The sequence below is a fragment of the Rattus norvegicus genome, chromosome 4, assembly GCF_036323735.1.
Source record: "Rattus norvegicus strain BN/NHsdMcwi chromosome 4, GRCr8, whole genome shotgun sequence".
Taxonomy (NCBI): Eukaryota; Metazoa; Chordata; class Mammalia; order Rodentia; family Muridae; genus Rattus; species Rattus norvegicus.
Window position 1 is genome coordinate 97,915,909 of NC_086022.1, and position 19,574 is coordinate 97,935,482.

A 19,574-nucleotide genomic window follows, 5' to 3' on the forward strand; every position below is an offset into this window, starting at 1 on the left:
CTTGCTTAAAATAGTTCTTCTTCATTTTGATTTTACATTTTGATAAAAAAAATTATCTCATGTAACTAGTGAAGACAAAACAAGCAAGCAAGCAAGAAAAGAAAAGAAACTGGTTTCCAATTTCTGGTTGGCCACATATATAGTCTAAGTCAGAAACCAGTGAATATTCTTGTGCATCCAAATTTTTGTATAATTATATGTACTAGAAAACTGCAGCATTAAACAACTTTAGTCTACTGATATATTAGAAATATCAAATGTATCTGGTAACATTTAGAAAGGCAAAGGCCTTTCCTTTTTCATATCATTTTGAACAGTTAAGCATAGACTTTTACTAATACCATACTGGGAGAAGTTGCTTGAAAATAGATAGCTCTTTTCCTAAGACAACACAGGCTATTACTACTGATTTTTAGTTGCTGTTGTGGTTTGAATAAAAATGGCCCCCCCATAGCCCTGTAGGGAGAGGCATTATAAGGATGTGTGACTTTGTTGGAAATAAGTGTAGATTTGTTGGAGGAGGTGTGTTACTAGGGTGTGGGCTTTGAGGTCCAGAAACTCCAGCCTGGACACTGTGTCACTGTACACGTCCTGCGGATCCAGATATAGAACATTCATCTACCTGTCCAGCACCACGTCTGCTGGCGTGCCTCCATATTTCCCACCATGATGATAATGGACTCAGCTGGTAAAGGTCTCGCAGCACAAACCTGATGGTCTGAGTTTAATTCCTGAAACTCACATAAAGGTAGGAAGAGAGAACCAACTCCACACAGCTGTCCTCTGATTTCCATGCATACCCTGTGACATATGCACATTCTCCTAGTCACACATTATACATATACAATAATTTCTCTTTTTCAAAATAAAGATGTTAAAGCTTTTTTTAAAATTAACTAATGGAATTGACTATGTTTTGATAGCACACATGTATGGCCTAAACCAGGAACCAGAAACTATAGAAACCTACCCTATTCGAAGTGATCTGTTAAATATCCCAATCAGAGAAAAAATCGGCAACAAGATGGCCAAGAAGACCATTCCCGACAAAAGTCCAATGTCTTGACTATTATCTAAAAAGAAAAGTAATTTTAACTGGGCATTAGTGTCGGTGTGATGACCACGTCAATGCTCTCTCTTTACTATGTTTAAAGTGACAGTCACTGATCTCAAAGGAAGGGGAAGCAGACTCAACCTTCACCTAGGACTACAAAGTGATTTCCTTTCCAGATTGCCTGACTGTATACCCCAGGAAACTATCTTCTGTGTGAGGAAATTGGACCACATCCATCTGAGGTCAGTGGGTTTCTAGACATGCATCTTCAGCAAATGTGGTCAACTCACACAGACATAGTCTGTGTTAGTATGTGTCATGATAAACCTCATTTGGTTTGTCTGACAGCTGAGAATTCCCAACTGCTGGGACAATGTCTAAGGCTGGCCAAAGTCACAACTATGATCAATTTTTGCAAGCTTTCTGTGAGGCAAAATTTATCTGTGTCTTCTTAGCATTCTTCAAAATGAAACTTTACCTATGAGAAAGCAGTAATAGTACTTAGAACAATATATGCTTTAAGAAAGAAATCAAAATCACCACATCTTGCACCCTTTAAAAAAACACCTTTTTTACATTTTGAAGTTGAATTACTCTTTAGGTCTCTTAGTACAGCTTATCCAACATGCATTATTCATAGGCCCATCACATTTCTTCCCCAACACAGGGAGTTTTCCATCCAGAGGATATTTTAGATGTGACTTATCAGTTTGGAACTTGTTGTGGGGCCATGCTGAATAGCTGCTATCTTTCCTTTCTTCTTCAACCCTTACCTCCCTTTCCCACTTCTTTTTAAAATAGCACTGGGGAACTACTGGCCTCACACTAGTCACTTCTCTGCTCCATTCACTTGGGTATCTTCAGGCTGTTCTTTCTCATCTTTAAATTCAACTGCCAGACAGGACTGTGAACTTTAGTTTGCTTCAAATTCTCAGACTAGGGAATTCATATTTTTCCTAAGAGTTATATTATTGAACTTTCTAGGCAACTAATGAGGTTACAAGCTGCTGCACACACCCTTGAGCATTAGAGCATAGAATTAGAGAAAGGACCATCAAGAAACATGGTGCCTGGAGAAATGGTACAAGGAGATAAGAGGGACCAGGAGCCAAAATGAACTCTGCCATTCATCAGCTCAATGACCTTGGTGAATAATTATAAACTTTTGAGATTCACATTTTATTTTTCATAAGACACAGCACTGTCTGTCCAATGGAGCAGCCATGAGTCCCCAGCCTCCAAAGTTTTCACGGAAATTTCAACGTGATTGTCTACAATTAGGAATCTGTATGGAGGTGTTTTTTTTCCTGCTTCATTTTGCTGTTTTGTTAATAGTTTTTCTCACCTATCTAGAATAGAGGCTTCATGAAAACAAAGGTTTTATTTTTCTCCCCCCTTCCTTCTTTCCTTCCTTTCGTCCTTTTTTCTTACCTTTCTTCCTCCTTCCCTTCCTCTCTCCCCTCTCCATGCCCCCTTCTTTGACAAGGTCTCATGTGACCCAGCCTGGCTTCCAACCTGCTCTATATCTTAGGTTTTGAACTATTGTTCTTTCTGCTTCCACCTCCTCCTTGCATAGGATAATAGGCATACACCACTATGTCCAGCTTCGTCCATTTGTTTCATTGTTAATTTCTCATTACTCAGAACAGTACTTAGTACATAGTTATTTAACACACATTTGTTGGATAAGCTAGAAAAAGTGCAATATCAATGTGTCCTGAAATTTTTCTTATTTAAGACCTGTTAGATTTTTGTGCCATGAAGTAAATAGTTTACTAGTGAAATAGTCAGGCTTCAAGTTTTCCTATGTCAAATTTCAATTTATGGTTATATTTGCCCATTGTAAAGTTTTATCTAACATTTTTACATGCCTAAAACATTTAGATGTGACCATAAATTTAAAAAAAAACACATCAAGCCATACTAGCAAACAAAATGGGAGCTGGTTCATCTAAGGGAAAGAGCACAGACTCGTGTACATAAAAGAATAGGGCTGAGTGTGGTGTCTCATGCCCATAATGCCTCAGCATTGGGAAGCTGAGGCAGGAGGCTTGCTGGGAGTTTTAGGACATTTTGGAACTGAGCTATAATGTGACACCCTGTCTAAAAACAAAACAAAACAAAACACAAAGAAATTAAGGGAAATCAAAAGAGTAATATTTGCATTATTTCTAACAGCTTTGTACATTTAACTATTTTTTAACCTTCTTGAATTTCAGCTTTCCCACCTATAAAATAGATTCATGGCATTTATCTCAACAGGTTACTCTTGAGATTGACAGATGATGTATATACAATCCTAGCACCTGGTGGGGAGGTGGCATATTTTTATAAAAATATTTTTGAGACTTGAGACCCAGAGTCTACTGAAATGGCAACATAACCACCTCACTACCACAGCAGACAGGCACCTCTGAACTATTTTGGGTGCATTCAGTGTAAGCACATTTTGAAACTAATCAAGAATTTTCCCATAGAAAGTAGTTTGCTGTTGTTTTTCTAAGAAATGCTGATGCATTCATTTTGGTGTGGAAGTTATCTGCTGAGAAGCTGAGGAGGCTTTAGTGAATATACATGTGTGTGAATATACATGCATATATATACATATATATGCATGTATGTGTGTGTGTGTGTGTGTGTGTGTGTGTATGTGTATGTGTATGTGTATTTACCTGAAGTAGAATGTCCTTTGAAGATTGTAGCAGTGAGCATCTCAATCTTCTGAGGTTCGTGGGGTGGTTTTGATGTAACCTGGGAAGCTTAAAACAAAAAAGATTGTCAGCATTTTAGGTCTTAGCATTCAGATGGTTCACTTTCCTGAGATGTCTTCTCTTGTTTGGAAGTGATTGATAGGTTCAGAGGGTGAAATAAAGCAAGGTCTCAAATGTGTACATTTTCTTATTTCCTTTTCAGTGACTACATCTCAAAGGAGGAACTTCTGCATGGATAGTTAAAAAACTACACCAGGCTTTAAAATACCAGTGTGGTTAGCAATTTCTCCTGGTTTCTAGGCAACAAACACCAAGACAGATACCAAGATAAAAATTCCACCCTGTCACAAAAATGCACAATAACTTGTCCCTACTTGGTTTCTTCAAATTGGTGATGCTAAGAAGCCTAAACTTCTTTGATGGTTTAAGTTGTGTCACCTCTGCCTTTGGACAGGCTCTGGCTTGGCTGCACTAAGATGAACTTTTAAGAGCAGATATTTCGAGGTTGTAATACAGAGGTGAGATGTAGCTAAGTATTCCTTTGTTCTACTTTCCTGCTCCTGTGGCTCTTGGCCAGTCCTGTCCAGCCAGTACACTTTCAGGGCTCCAGTAATGAAAGCTTCAGAATTGGGTGAGGTAAGAAGGCTTGGCAGTTAATTTACTTTAAGCCTGAATTCAGAAGCGTTCCAGAGCAAGCTTGCCCATCTCCTGCTTCCTAATAATCGAGAGCAGCCAAAGGTGACTTCATGGACACAACCCTCAACCTTGACAGAAGATAGCTCTGAAGGAGGATCTAAGTTCAGCATCCCTCAGACTCCAGCTGTCCAGCCATTCCTGTGTCACTTTTTAAACTCACCTTCTGAAAAAGTGACTTACACCACTTGAGATATTACTGTTGTCAAGTCGCCAAAAGGCTTATTGGATAAAGTGCAATTCGTGGGACATTTGTTTAAAAACGGACAACATGTAATCAAAGAAAAGATTCCTATTTAGACCTTTAGAATTTTTGAAAAAGCTATCTTTATGCTGACAACTTAAGGGCAGTTTTCTGTAACTATGGGCTGGGGAATTTAGAAGAGGAAAGCATCAGGAAACTGTAAGGTCTGTCTTGTGTTTGACAGAAAGAGGAAAGCGTTTCTTGTGAGTTATGGCAATAAGAAATTGTTTGGAGCTTTTCAATGTTTGCTAAGTTTCTTCTGCACCATAGCAAGTGATTCTACTAAATTCTAAGTTGGGGAAGGTTATGCAGTCATGGCCAGCAGCCAGGTTTGCTCATGTAGAAGAGCAATGATCATTCTCACAACACAAGAAGAACTTGCAGCTACATGTTTTCAGAATTTTAAAAGCAGAAATACAACATTAAAATGCAGCATAATTTTCTCTTTGGCAAAGGCAGAGGTTTACAACATATGTTGATATTATTTTTACTTTTACTTTTATTATTTGAAAACTATCATTGTTATTTAAAAATAATAAATTGTACTTTTTATTACAAGATAATATAATTTTTTGTATAAACTACAGTTGATTTGGCAATGAAAACTTCACTGGGTTGTTAACTTCTATCATATGAAAATAACTATATTTCACATTTATTAGCCTTAATGAGTAGATATAATTTCCCTTTAGAGTCTGTTATCATAGCTTCAAATCAATGAGTTACACGCTTTTAAATTAAACTAGTCATTAAAAAGAGGTGCTTAATTATGAGAGGGTAATTTTACAAAGAATTAGATATCTGAGCAAAATAACTTATGAACAGAACTATCAGAGAAGAAATCAAGTCTATGACAAAATATTTTTTAGCAAAGGACTGAAATGAAGCCACACATTCTCCATGTTATACTGCCACCAAGTGGCTAGTTAGTTTCTTTATAAGTCATACTTAAATTTCTTATTTTAAAAGCAAAAGTTATGATGAAGGAATTGTAACAGGAAAAAGAAGCGTGAGATAAAAATAACCCAACTCGGAGAGAGAGACCCAACCACCTGGTCAGGTGGGCACTCCTGAGGCTGCAGAGCGGAAGAGACCACCAACACTGCTCACCCCTGCCCACATCCCTGGCCCAAGAGGAAACTGTATAAGGCCTCTGGGCTCCCGTGGGGGAGGGCCCAGGAGCGGCAGGACCCCTGCCAGAGACACCGCCGGACCCTGAAGGAAACAGACCGGATAAACAGTTCTCTGCACCCAAATCCCGTGGGAGGGAGAGCTAAACCTTCAGAGAGGCAGACAGGCCTGGGAAACCAGAAGAGACTGCTCCCTGCACACACATCTGAGACGCCAGAGGAAAAAGCCAAAGACCATCTGGAACCCTGGTGCACTGAAGCTCCCGGAAGGGGCGGCACAGGTCTTCCTGGTTGCTGCCGCTGCAGAGAGCCCCTGGGCAGCACCCCACGAGCGAACTTGAGCCTCGGGACCACAGGTAAGACCAAATTTTCTGCTGCAAGAAAGCTGCCTGGTGAGCTTGGGACACACGGAAGCAGAATTTCTCTAGGACCGGGCACGTTCTGTGTTTACCGGAAGTCCCACACCCGCGGATCCCGGCCCGCAGCAGCTCTCTGCTCCCAGACCCGGTGAGAGAGAGACCCAACCACCTGGTCAGGTGGGCACTCCTGAGGCTGCAGAGCGGAAGAGACCACCAACACTGCTCACCCCTGCCCACATCCCTGGCCCAAGAGGAAACTGTATAAGGCCTCTGGGCTCCCGTGGGGGAGGGCCCAGGAGCGGCAGGACCCCTGCCAGAGACACCGCCGGACCCTGAAGGAAACAGACCGGATAAACAGTTCTCTGCACCCAAATCCCGTGGGAGGGAGAGCTAAACCTTCAGAGAGGCAGACAAGCCTGGGAAACCAGAAGAGACTGCTCTCTGCACACACATCTCGGACGCCAGAGGAAAAAGCCAAAGACCATCTGGAACCCTGGTGCACTGAAGCTCCCGGAAGGGGCGGCACAGGTCTTCCTGGTTGCTGCCGCTGCAGAGAGCCCCTGGACAGCACCCCACGAGCAAACCTGAGCCTCGGGACTACAGGTAAGACCAAATTTTCTGCTGCAAGAAAGCTGCCTGGTGAACTCAAGACACAGGCCCACAGGAACAGCTGAAGACCTGTAGAGAGGAAAAACTACACGCCCGAAAGCAGAACACTCTGTCCCCATAACTGACTGAAAGAGAGGAAAACAGGTCTACAGGACTCCTGACACACAGGCTTATAGGACAGTCTAGCCACTGCCAGAAATAGCAGAACAAAGTAACACTAGAGATAATCTGATGGCGAGAGGCAAGCGCAGGAACCCAAGCAACAGAAACCAAGACTACATGCCATCATCGGAGCCCAATTCTCCCACCAAAACAAACATGGAATATCCAAACACACCAGAAAAGCAAGATCTAGTTTCAAAATCATATTTGATCATGATGCTGGAGGACTTCAAGAAAGACCTGAACACACTTAGGGAAGCACAGGAAAACATTAATAAACAAGTAAAAGCCTACAGAGAGGAATCGCAAAAATCCCTGAAAGAATTACAGGAAAACACAATCAAACAGTTGAAGGAATTAAAAATGGAAATAGAAGCAATCAAGAAAGAACACATGGAAACAACCCTGGATATAGAAAACCAAAAGAAAAGACAAGGAGCTGTAGATACAAGCTTCACCAACAGAATACAAGAGATGGAAGAGAGAATCTCAGGAGCAGAAGATTCCATAGAAATCATTGACTCAACTGTCAAAGATAATGTAAAGCGGAAAAAGCTACTGGTCCAAAACATACAGGAAATCTAGGACTCAATGAGAAGATCAAACCTAAGGATAATAGGTATAGAAGAGAGTGAAGACTCCCAGCTCAAAGGACCAGTAAATATCTTCAACAAAATCATAGAAGAAAACTTCCCTAACCTAAAAAAAGAGATACCCATAGACATACAAGAAGCCTACAGAACTCCAAATAGATTGGACCAGAAAAGAAACACCTCCCATCACATAATTGTCAAAACACCAAACGCACAAAATAAAGAAAGAATATTAAAAGCTGTAAGGGAAAAAGGTCAAGTAACATATAAAGGGAGACCTATCAGAATCACACCAGACTTCTCGCCAGAAACTATGAAGGCCAGAAGATCCTGGACTGATGTTATACAGACCCTAAGAGAACACAAATGCCAGCCCAGATTACTGTATCCAGCAAAACTCTCAATTAACATTGATGGAGAAACCAAGATATTCCATGACAAAACCAAATTTACACAATATCTTTCTACAAATCCAGCACTACAAAGGATAATAAAGGGTAAAACCCAACATAAGGAGGCAAGCTATACCCTAGAAGAAGCAAGAAACTAATCGTCTTGGCAACAAAACAAAGAGAATGAAAGCACACAAACATAACCTCACATCCAAATATGAATATAACGGGAAGCAATAATCACTATTCCTTAATATCTCTCAAAATCAATGGCCTCAACTCCCCAATAAAAAGACATAGATTAACAAACTGGATACGCAACGAGGACCCTGCATTCTGCTGCCTACAGGAAACACACCTCAGAGACAAAGACAGACACTACCTCAGAGTGAAAGGCTGGAAAACAACTTTCCAAGCAAATGGTCAGAAGAAGCAAGCTGGAGTAGCCATTCTAATATCAAATAAAATCAATTTCCAACTAAAAGTCATCAAAAAAGATAAGGAAGGACACTTCATATTCATCAAAGGAAAAATCAACCAAGATGAACTCTCAATCCTAAATATCTATGCCCCAAATACAAGGGCACCTACATACGTAAAAGAAACCTTACTAAAGCTCAAAACACACATTGCACCTCACACAATAATAGTGGGAGATTTCAACACCCCACTCTCATCAATGGACAGATCATGGAAACAGAAATTAAACAGTGATGTAGACAGACTAAGAGAAGTCATGAGCCAAATGGACTTAACGGATATTTATAGAACATTCTATCCTAAAGCAAAAGGATATACCTTCTTCTCAGCTCCTCATGGTACTTTCTCCAAAATTGACCATATAATTGGTCAAAAAACGGGCCTCAACAGGTACAGAAAGATAGAAATAATCCCATGCGTGCTATCGGACCACCACGGCCTAAAACTGGTCTTCAATAACAATAAGGGAAGAATGCCCACATATACGTGGAAATTGAACAATGCTCTACTCAATGATAACCTGGTCAAGGAAGAAATAAAGAAAGAAATTAAAAACTTTTTAGAATTTAATGAAAATGAAGATACAACATACTCAAACTTATGGGACACAATGAAAGCTGTGCTAAGAGGAAAACTCATAGCGCTGAGTGCCTGCAGAAAGAAACAGGAAAGAGCATATGTCAGCAGCTTGACAGCACACCTAAAAGCTCTAGAACAAAAAGAAGCAAATACACCCAGGAGGAGTAGAAGGCAGGAAATAATCGAACTCAGAGCTGAAATCAACCAAGTAGAAACAAAAAGGACCATAGAAAGAATCAACAGAACCAAAAGTTGGTTCTTTGAGAAAATCAACAAGATAGATAAACCCTTAGCCAGACTAACGAGAGGACACAGAGAGTGTGTCCAAATTAACAAAATCAGAAATGAAAAGGGAGACATAACTACAGATTCGGAGGAAATTCAAAAAATCATCAGATCTTACTATAAAAACCTATATTCAACAAAATTTGAAAATCTTCAGGAAATGGACAATTTCCTAGACAGATACCAGGTACCGAAGTTAAATCAGGAACAGATAAACCAGTTAAACAACCCCATAACTCCTAAGGAAATAGAAGCAGTCATTAAAGGTCTCCCAACCAAAAAGAGCCCAGGTCCAGACGGGTTTAGTGCAGAATTCTATCAAACCTTCATAGAAGACCTCATACCAATATTATCCAAACTATTCCACAAAATTGAAACAGATTGAGCCCTACCGAATTCCTTCTACGAAGCCACAATTACTCTTATACCTAAACCACACAAAGACACAACAAAGAAAGAGAACTTCAGACCAATTTCCCTTATGAATATCGACGCAAAAATACTCAATAAAATTCTGGCAAACCGAATTCAAGAGCACATCAAAACAATCATCCACCATGATCAAGTAGGCTTCATCCCAGGCATGCAGGGATGGTTTAATATACGGAAAACCATCAACGTGATCCATTATATAAACAAACTGAAAGAACAGAACCACATGATCATTTCATTAGATGCTGAGAAAGCATTTGACAAAATTCAACACCCCTTCATGATAAAAGTCCTGGAAAGAATAGGAATTCAAGGCCCATACCTAAACATAGTAAAAGCCATATACAGCAAACCAGTTGCTAACATTAAACTAAATGGAGAGAAACTTGAAGCAATCCCACTAAAATCAGGGACTAGACAAGGCTGCCCACTCTCTCCCTACTTATTCAATATAGTTCTTGAAGTTCTAGCCAGAGCAATCAGACAACAAAAGGAGATCAAGGGGATACAGATCGGAAAAGAAGAGGTCAAAATATCACTATTTGCAGATGATATGATAGTATATTTAAGTGATCCCAAAAGTTCCACCAGAGAACTACTAAAGCTGATAAACAACTTCAGCAAAGTGGCTGGGTATAAAATTAACTCAAATAAATCAGTTGCCTTCCTCTATACAAAAGAGAAACAAGCCGAGAAAGAAATTAGGGAAACGACACCCTTCATAATAGACCCAAATAATATAAAGTACCTCGGTGTGACTTTAACCAAGCAAGTAAAAGATCTGTACAATAAGAACTTCAAGACACTGAGGAAAGAAATTGAAGAAGACCTCAGAAGATGGAAAGATCTCCCATGCTCATGGATTGGCAGGATTAACATGGTAAAAATGGCCATTTTACCAAAAGCAATCTACAGATTCAATGCAATCCCCATCAAAATACCAATCCAATTCTTCAAAGAGTTAGACAGAACAATTTGCAAATTGATCTGGAATAACAAAAAACCCAGGATAGCTAAAGCTATCCTCAACAATAAAAGGACTTCAGGGGGAATCACTATCCCTGAACTCAAGCAGTATTACAGAGCAATAGTGATAAAAACTGCATGGTATTGGTACAGAGACAGACAGATAGACCAATGGAATAGAATTGAAGACCCAGAAATGAACCCACATACCTATGGTCACTTGATTTTTGACAAAGGAGCCAAAACCATCCAATGGAAAAAAGATAGCATTTTCAGCAAATGGTGCTGGTTCAACTGGAGGGCAACATGTAGAAGAATGCAGATCGATCCATCCTTATCACCCTGTACAAAGCTTAAGTCCAAGTGGATCAAGGACCTCCACATCAAACCAGACACACTCAAACTAATAGAAGAAAAACTAGGGAAGCATCTGGAACACATGGGCACTGGAAAAAATTTCCTGAACAAAACACCAATGGCTTATGCTCTAAGATCAAGAATCGACAAATGGGATCTCATAAAACTGCAAAGCTTCTGTAAGGCAAAGGACACTGTGGTTAGGACAAAACGGCAACCAACAGATTGGGAAAAGATCTTTACCAATCCTACAACAGATAGAGGCCTTATTTCCAAAATATACAAAGAACTCAAGAAGTTAGACCGCAGGGAAACAAATAACCCTATTAAAAAATGGGGTTCAGAGCTAAACAAAGAATTCACAGCTGAGGAATGCCGAATGGCGGAGAAACACCTAAAGAAATGTTCAACATCTTTAGTCATAAGGGAAATGCAAATCAAAACAACCCTGAGATTTCACCTTACACCAGTGAGAATGGCTAAGATCAAAAACTCAGGTGACAGCAGATGCTGGCGAGGATGTGGAGAAAGAGGAACACTCCTCCATTGTTGGTGGGATTGCAGACTGGTAAAACCATTCTGGAAATCAGTGTGGAGGTTCCTCAGAAAATTGGACATTGAACTGCCTGAGGATCCAGCTATACCTCTCTTGGGCATATACCCAAAAGATGCCTCAACATATAAAAGAGACACGTGCTCCACTATGTTCATCGCAGCCTTATTTATAATAGCCAGAAAATGGAAAGAACCCAGATGCCCTTCAACAGAGGAATGGATACAGAAAATGTGGTACATCTACACAATGGAATATTACTCAGCTATCAAAAACAACGAGTTTATGAAATTCGTAGGCAAATGGTTGAAACTGGAAAATATCATCCTGAGTGAGCTAACCCAATCACAGAAAGACATACATGGTATGCACTCATTGATAAGTGGCTATTAGCCCAAATGCTTGAATTACCCTAGATGCCTAGAACAAACGAAACTCAAGACAGATGATCAAAATGTGAATGCTTCACTCCTTCTTTAAAAGGGGAACAAGAATACCCTTGGCAGGGAAGAGAGAGGCAAAGATTAAAACAGAGACTGAAGGAACACCCATTCAGAGCCTGCCCCACATGTGGCCCATGCATATACAGCCATCCAATTAGACAAGATGGATGAAGCAAAGAAGTGTAGGCCGACAGGAGCCGAATGTAGATCGCTCCTGAGAGACACAGCCAGAATACAGCAAATACAGAGGCGAATGCCAGCAGCAAACCACTGAACTGAGAATAGGACCCCCGTTGAAGGAATCAGAGAAAGAACTGGAAGAGCTTGAAGGGGCTCGAGACCCCAAAAGTACAACAATGCCAAGCAACCAGAGCTTCCAGGGACTAAGCCACTACCTAAAGACTATACATGGACTGACCCTGGACTCTGACCCCATAGGTAGCAATGAATATCCTAGTAAGAGCACCAGTGGAAGGGGAAGCCCTGGGTCCTGCTAAGACTGAACCCCCAGTGAACTAGTCTATGGGGGGAGGGCGGCAATGGGGGGAGGGTTGGGAGGGGAACACCCATAAGGAAGGGGAGGGGGGAGGGGGATGTTTGCCCGGAAACCGGGAAAGGGAATAACACTCGAAATGTATATAAGAAATACTCAAGTTAATAAAAAATAAAAAATCAAAAAAAAAATAACCCAACTCTACCCTCTTTATTCACCAGATATTAATATTTTGTAGTACTTTTAGGTATTCTAAATATGAAAACACTCACAAATAGAATGCCGCACAGATAGACTCTTTCACAGGTGTAAAATATTGTTTATGACAGCTTTAGCCACCAGGTCATTAGCTGGCATGCTGTAAAGCCTCATGCTATTTCTGTTATTTCCTTATTACCTGTGGGATTCTGCTAATAGCTGGACAATTCGGTCCTGCACTGTATGACTAGCATATTTTCACAGGATATATTTGAGGATATTCAGAAACCCAAATAATTTCTAATTTGGAAAGATTTTTTTGACATAGTTTACATATACTGACATTGAAAGTAAGAGTGATCCTCCTAGAAGACAATGTGTCTGGAAACAAGCTAGACCGTTTTCAATAAGAACAGTTATCCTGGGGCAAAAGCAGAGCATACTCTTTAGCCCAACAATTACCAGGCTAAATTAACCAAATCCACTCCAAAGGACTGGTTTTGGAAAAAATGTATTCTATTTGTTTCTTAGGGTTAGTGCCAAATGATCTCCCTAGCTCTTCACTCTATGTCCACCTCTGGCAAACTGTCATCACCGTAAAGCAAACATTCGGTACCTTCCAGCGTGTTTCAGGTGACACAGTAGATCTCATGTGCTCTCTGCTGAGCCTCACAGTCATGCTAAAACTTCTTCCTCACTAAGCATGTCGTTTACTGAATGGTTGAGATAAGACTTATGTCACTAACTTGCACGTCAGTCACCTGGCAGTTGAAGAGTGGAACTTCTCACCTAGTTTTTAGATTGACTTTGTACTCGTCACTAGTCTCATGAGTTTCACTCTCGCATCAGGACAGTTCAGGGTGGTGGCCCGGGCAGCAGTCTGGACCCAAAAGAGAGCATTGCTTCTCTGGGGACAAGTCACAGTGTGTCAGCACTGCCTGGCCTCACGGGGCTCTTGATCACAGCACAGTCTGTATTATGGAGCTAAAGCACTGAGCACTGATTCTTTCGATCTTCAGCCGACCGGTTATTTTCTCCAGATAGTTTTCTTGATCATTCACTAAAAACACTAATTGTGGGAAGCATGGAGAGTGCAGAAGATTATGGAAAGCATACAAAACTTCAAAAAGTAAAGACACTTATTCTAAATAGTCATTAAGTGTTGTTTCCACATCAGTATTTCATTGGAGACCATATGCTTTAATAATGTTGCTGTGTGTCTTTTTCATTCAGCATTATACAATGAGCATTTCATCATTAAAATTACTCAAAACACACTTAGGATTATTAATACTGATCATGCTCATACAATACAGTATCAGTTCAATCACGAGCCTGTTGAGAAGCGTTTTTGAATACAGACTGTTGACTCACACATAAAGCAGTTCAGGTCCTAGCTCCACCACTTAGGATTACCTAATCCCAGGCAAATATTAATTGTCTTTGTGACTTGTGCTCTTTCCAGTAAAATGCTTCACTCAGAAAATTTTATGTCTTGGTTACTGTTCTATTGCTGTGAAGGGACACCACAGTCAAGGCAGCTTATAAAAGAAGACATTTAACTGAGGAATTGCTGACATTTTCAGAGAGTGATTGTGGGAACCATGGTGGCAGGAGCCAGGTATGGATCTTAAATTAGTAGGTGAGATCTCACATCTGACCTCCAAGCTGCAGGTACAGAGGAGAGACAGGAAAAAGAGAATCAGATAGCTCTGGGCTCACCTCCTCCAAAGAGGCCACACCTCTAATGTCCAAACAATTCCAATAACTGGAGACTAAACATTCAAACATAGAAGCTTGTAGGGGCCATTCTCATTTAAACTACCACAATGAGACAGTTTACCTAAAGCACTAGCACCGTGTTTTTCATAAATTAAAGTCTCAAAAACATTTTTCTATTGCTAGGCTGGACATTTAAATTGGCTTCAAATTCTTACTACTATAGCTTTGGGACAAATGTCATTGCACATGGATGTCCTTCCCTTATCTGTTGATCCTTCCCCATATGCCTTGAGCTCCTTATCTCTAATATTTTTCAAGGCAGTGTTTCTATAAGTGGGCTTCTTTAGCGACAAACACAAAGATCTATGAGATCGTTTTACTCATTTCTTCCTTTGTCAGTCTTTGTGTCAGTTAAGGACTGCATTATAAGAACTTAGATCAGAGCTGACAGGTGTGCTGTTATGTTATTTCTTTCCAAAACTAAAAAAAAAGAGTCAAAGAAAAAGGGAGTCTTCTTTTCCACCCTTACTATTATATATATATATATATATATATACACACACACACACACACACACACACACACACACACACACACACACACATATATGTCTTCTTTTGGTTCCCATCTTGCTAATATTTTAATAATTTAACTGTGTAACAGTATTTACATGCTGTCATCTCTGGGTAAATCTGTGATGGTGGAATTCAATACCATCAGACCAAGGGCAAAAATTTGGTATATAAGTACTGATTGGTAAAGTGAAGACACTGACCGTAGAATATCAGGCAGGCATCAGAAGCCCAAGGAAGAAACAATGGTATACCAGCAGGACACCTGGAAGACTAAGCCAGATTAAGAGTTATTTCATGGACTAATGATTATGTCATTGATGTATATTAACGATGGTAAGGTATGCAGAGACACTGCTATGGGACTCTCTTAATTCAAGTATTCCTCCACTGTAAGTTTACAGAGAAAAAGGAAGATGAACACAGGCATCTTGTTGTGGCAATGAATAAGAGAAAGGAAAACAAGATGCTATTCATGAAAATTCCCGATAACCAAATAACCCTATTAAAAATGGGGGACAATATATATACAGCCACCAAAACTAGATAAGATTGATGAAGCTAAAAAATGCATGCTGAAAGGGACCCAATATAGATCTCTCCTGAGAGACATATCAAAAGCATGTCCAATACAGAGGTCAATGCTAGCAGTAAACCACCGAACTGAGAATAGGACCCTCTTGGGGGGGGGGATTAGAAGAAGTATTGAAAGAATTGAAGGAGCTTGCAACCCCATAGAAACAACAATGCCAACTAACCAGATCTTCCAGGCAGTAAACCACTACCGAAAGACTATACATGGACTGACCCAGGGCTCCAACTGCATATGTAGCAGAGAATAGCCTTGTTGGGGCACCAGGGGAAGGGGAAGCCCTTGGTCCTGCCAAGGTTGGACTCCAGTGCAGGTGAATATGGGGGGCAATTAGGGGGATGTATAGGGGGAATACCCATATGGGGGAGGGGGAGGGAGAGGGGAGGAAAATGGGGGCTTATGGACAGGAAGCCGGGAAGGGGAATAACGTTTGAAATGTAAGTAAAGAAATATATCTAATAAAAAATTTTTAAAAATGGGGGACAGAGCTAAACAAAGAATTCCCAACTGAGGAATATAGAATGACTGAGAAGCACCTAAAGAAATGTTCAGGGTTGGAGAGATGGCTCAGTGGTTAAGAGCACTGACTGCTCTTCCAAAAGTCCTGAGTTCAATTCCCAGCAACCACATGGTGGCTCACAACCATCTATAATGAGATCTGGGGTCATCTTCTGGCCTGCAGGCACACATGCAGACAGAAAGCTGTATGGGGTATACATAATAAATAAATAAATATTAAAAAAAGAAATGTTCAATATCCTTAGTCATCAGGGAAAGGCAAATCACAACAACCCTGAGATTCCACCTCACACCAGTCAGAATGGCTAAGATCAAAAACTCAGGTGAAAACAGATGCTGGTGAGGATGTGGAGAAAGAGGAACACTCCTTCATTGTTGGTGGGATTGCAAACTGGTACAACAATTCTGGAAATCAGTCTGGAGGATCCTCAGAAAATTGGACATAGTACTACCTGAGGACCCAGCTATACCACTCTTGGGCATATACCCAAAAGATGCCCCAACATATAACAAAGACATGTGCTCCACTATGTTCATAGTAGCCTTATTTATAATAGCCAGAAGCTGGAAAGAACCCAGGTGCCCTTCAACAGAGGAATGGATGCAGAAAATGTGGTACATCTACACAGTGGAGTACTACTCAGCTATTAAAAATAATGACTTCATGAAATTCATAGGCAAATAGATGGAACTAGAAAAATATCATCCTGAGTGAGGTAACTCAATCACAAAAGAACACACATGGTGTGTACTCATTGATAAGTGGATATTAGCCCAAAAGCTCAGAACACCCATGATACAACCCACAGACCACATGAAGCTCAAGAAGAAGGAAGACCCAAATGTAGATGCTTCACTCCTTCTAAGAAGGGGGAACAAAATACTCATGGGATGTTGAGGATGGGAGGAACTTGGGAGAAAGAAAGGAGGGGAAGGGGAGTAGGGGGGCAGGATTAGATATGAGAGGAGATGGGGATGATATACAAAGGGGTCAGAATTTTAAACAGAGGTGTGTTGCAATCAGGGATGAGGAAGTGGGAACAGCCATCAGCAAGTTCCAGATGCCAGGAAAGTAAGAGGCTTCCAGGACCCAACAAGGATGAAATGAGCTGAAATGCCCAACAGAAGGGAAGGAGAACCTGTAGAGACCATATACAGAGGATAAGGTTGGGGGATGGGGCCACCCACACTTCTCAAAATTTTAACCCAGAATTGCTGTTTTCTAAAGGAAATATGGGGGCAGAGAGTAGAGCAGAGACTGAAGGAAAGGCCATCCAGAGACTGTCTCATCTGGGGATCCAGCCTATATACAGACATCAAACCCAGTCACTATTGCTGATGTCAAGAAGTGCTTGTTGACAAGAGCCTGATTTGGATATCTCCTAAGAGGCTCTGCCACAGCCATACTGATACACATGAGGATGCTTGCACCTAAGTAAGGATCGGACTGTGCACAGGGACCCCACGGGAGGAGTTAGAGAAAGGATTGAAGGTGATGAAGGGGTTTGCTACCCCATAGGAAGAACAACAATACCAACAAACCAGACCCCCCCAGAGCTCTTGGCGACTAAATCATCAACCAAAGAGTACACACGGAGGGACCCATGTCTCCAGCTGCAGATATAGCAGAGAATGCATTGTCTGGCATCAATAGGAGGAGAAGCCCTTGATCCTGTGAAGACTGGTTTCTCCAGTGTAGGGTGATGCTAGGGTGGTGAGGTGGGAGTGGGTGCGTGGGAAGGGGAGCATCCTCATAGAATCAGGGGGATGGGGGATGGGGCAACCGGGAAAGGAGATAATATTTGAAATGTAAATACATAAAATATCCAATAAAAAATAAAATAAATTTTTAAAAAAAGAGAGAAAATTCCCTAAGCCATGTGGACCACATAGAGATGAGGGTTGGAAGTCAAAGCATGTCAAAATTTTAGAGATAAGAAATTTTATTTGTTATCAAAGATTCTTCAAAGGTCTAGCCTTGTTTTGGGGCTCAATGCTTAAGTCTGAATAGACTAGTGGCCCCTTGGGAAGAACAGCTCACACTCCCACCCACAGAGCAGTCTCTCTGGCCTTCTGAACTCTTGAGTTGTTACTTAATAGGAAGAAGCACAGTGGTTTACTGGAGGCAGGACCAAAAGGTAAAAACCTCAATAAGAAGTCTAAAATGGCTCATCTTTCAAGGAACACTGTGTTTGCCTCATAGTTTATTAACTAAGAATCTACAAATTATAATCCATCTTTCATGTGTGAATGACAAATCTCTAATTATAAATGAGGGAAAATTTGGAAAGCACATTTTGTACAGTGTTACTAAATTTGCATTACACTTAATAGCACATACATTGGATTCTATTAATCTGTTTTTCTCCTCCTTTATGCACGAAAAATCCTGAAGAACTAATGAGCACCTAAGTAGTTGAGCTGGTGATGCCACAGCCAGTAACTTCACAGGAACAAAGAGAAATGAGGTTCACAGCTTGCTCACACTTGCCTTCCTCTGGAAAACCATCCAAATAGGTGTCTGTCTTCTCTGGGAAACTTCTACTGAAAGCTGCAGTTTAAGCACTATATTAGTCATTATGAAATTACTGCTTTTCCTTTGGCGCTCTAACTTCATAAAAGGATTATGAAACTGGAGCCTTTTTCCATTACAGAGAGGCCTGTGCAGCAGAGCAGTGTTCAGGGAAATGACTTGGTTTTCAGTATTGGTTTCCTACAACTTATTGACGAATTGTCCTTCTCATTTCAGGTATTTTCTGTGTTTAGAGACCGCAGGGGTTTCTACAGCAGCTGTCCAGGTTGGTGGATTAGAAGCCCTCAGTGGTTCTGAGTCTCACTGAGGCCTAACGGCCATACAAAACCAGATGTGGCAGAGTCAGTCGCATGGGCCCTATTCCTGGGCACGAACCTGCACAAAGCCTGGGTTGCTAAGAATGCCTAGGTGGGCAGACTCCCAGGAAAGTAGACAGAGAGTACTACAGAGAATTGTTGAAATTCTCAAATATTCACTGAAGCCTGTTATTACTAAAACTGGGTTCCACACTTGTTTTTCCCGTTTTTGTTTTTGTTTTTTTAAATCTATGCTGGGTGTTCTTTATTGAAGACACTATGCAACAGAGCCCCAGTCTGACTGCAAGGTCTCTTGCTAATGTGTGCTGCTTTCAAAAACACTTCCACCAATGACCAGGCTGCAGAACTGTCGACTCTTCCTCAGGCTTTCCTACAAAGTCCACTTCCATAATACCTGGGAACCTAGCTGACCGATCTCACTGAAGGCACAGAGGCAGCGCCTCCATTGTCTTTTGCAAGCAGAGCCCAGATAAACCCAGTGTGCATGAGAAGATCATTAAAGTAAGCATAAACGATAGAAAGGAGAACAAAGAACTCTAAAAATATGTGTAGAAATGGCAGATTGTGTGTAGTAGATGACTGTATG

General features: G+C 40.9%; 1 protein-coding gene across 4 annotated transcripts in view; it reads right to left on the reverse strand.

The window, feature by feature from the left end:
• The window catches only part of Il23r (interleukin 23 receptor), a 93,530-nt gene that overhangs the window by 5,679 nt on the left and 68,277 nt on the right, over window positions 1–19,574 (reverse strand). For 2 of the 4 annotated variants that reach the window (XM_039108697.2, XM_063286966.1), the window contains exons 8-9: window positions 3,727–3,813; window positions 971–1,073 (exon numbers count right to left, since the gene is read on the reverse strand). In XM_039108697.2, the coding sequence (XP_038964625.2) occupies window positions 971–1,073; window positions 3,727–3,813 (190 nt within the window). The remainder of the gene's footprint in view (window positions 1–970; window positions 1,074–3,726; window positions 3,814–19,574) is intronic. The other 2 variants (XR_010066178.1, XR_010066179.1) reach the window with 1 other exon arrangement.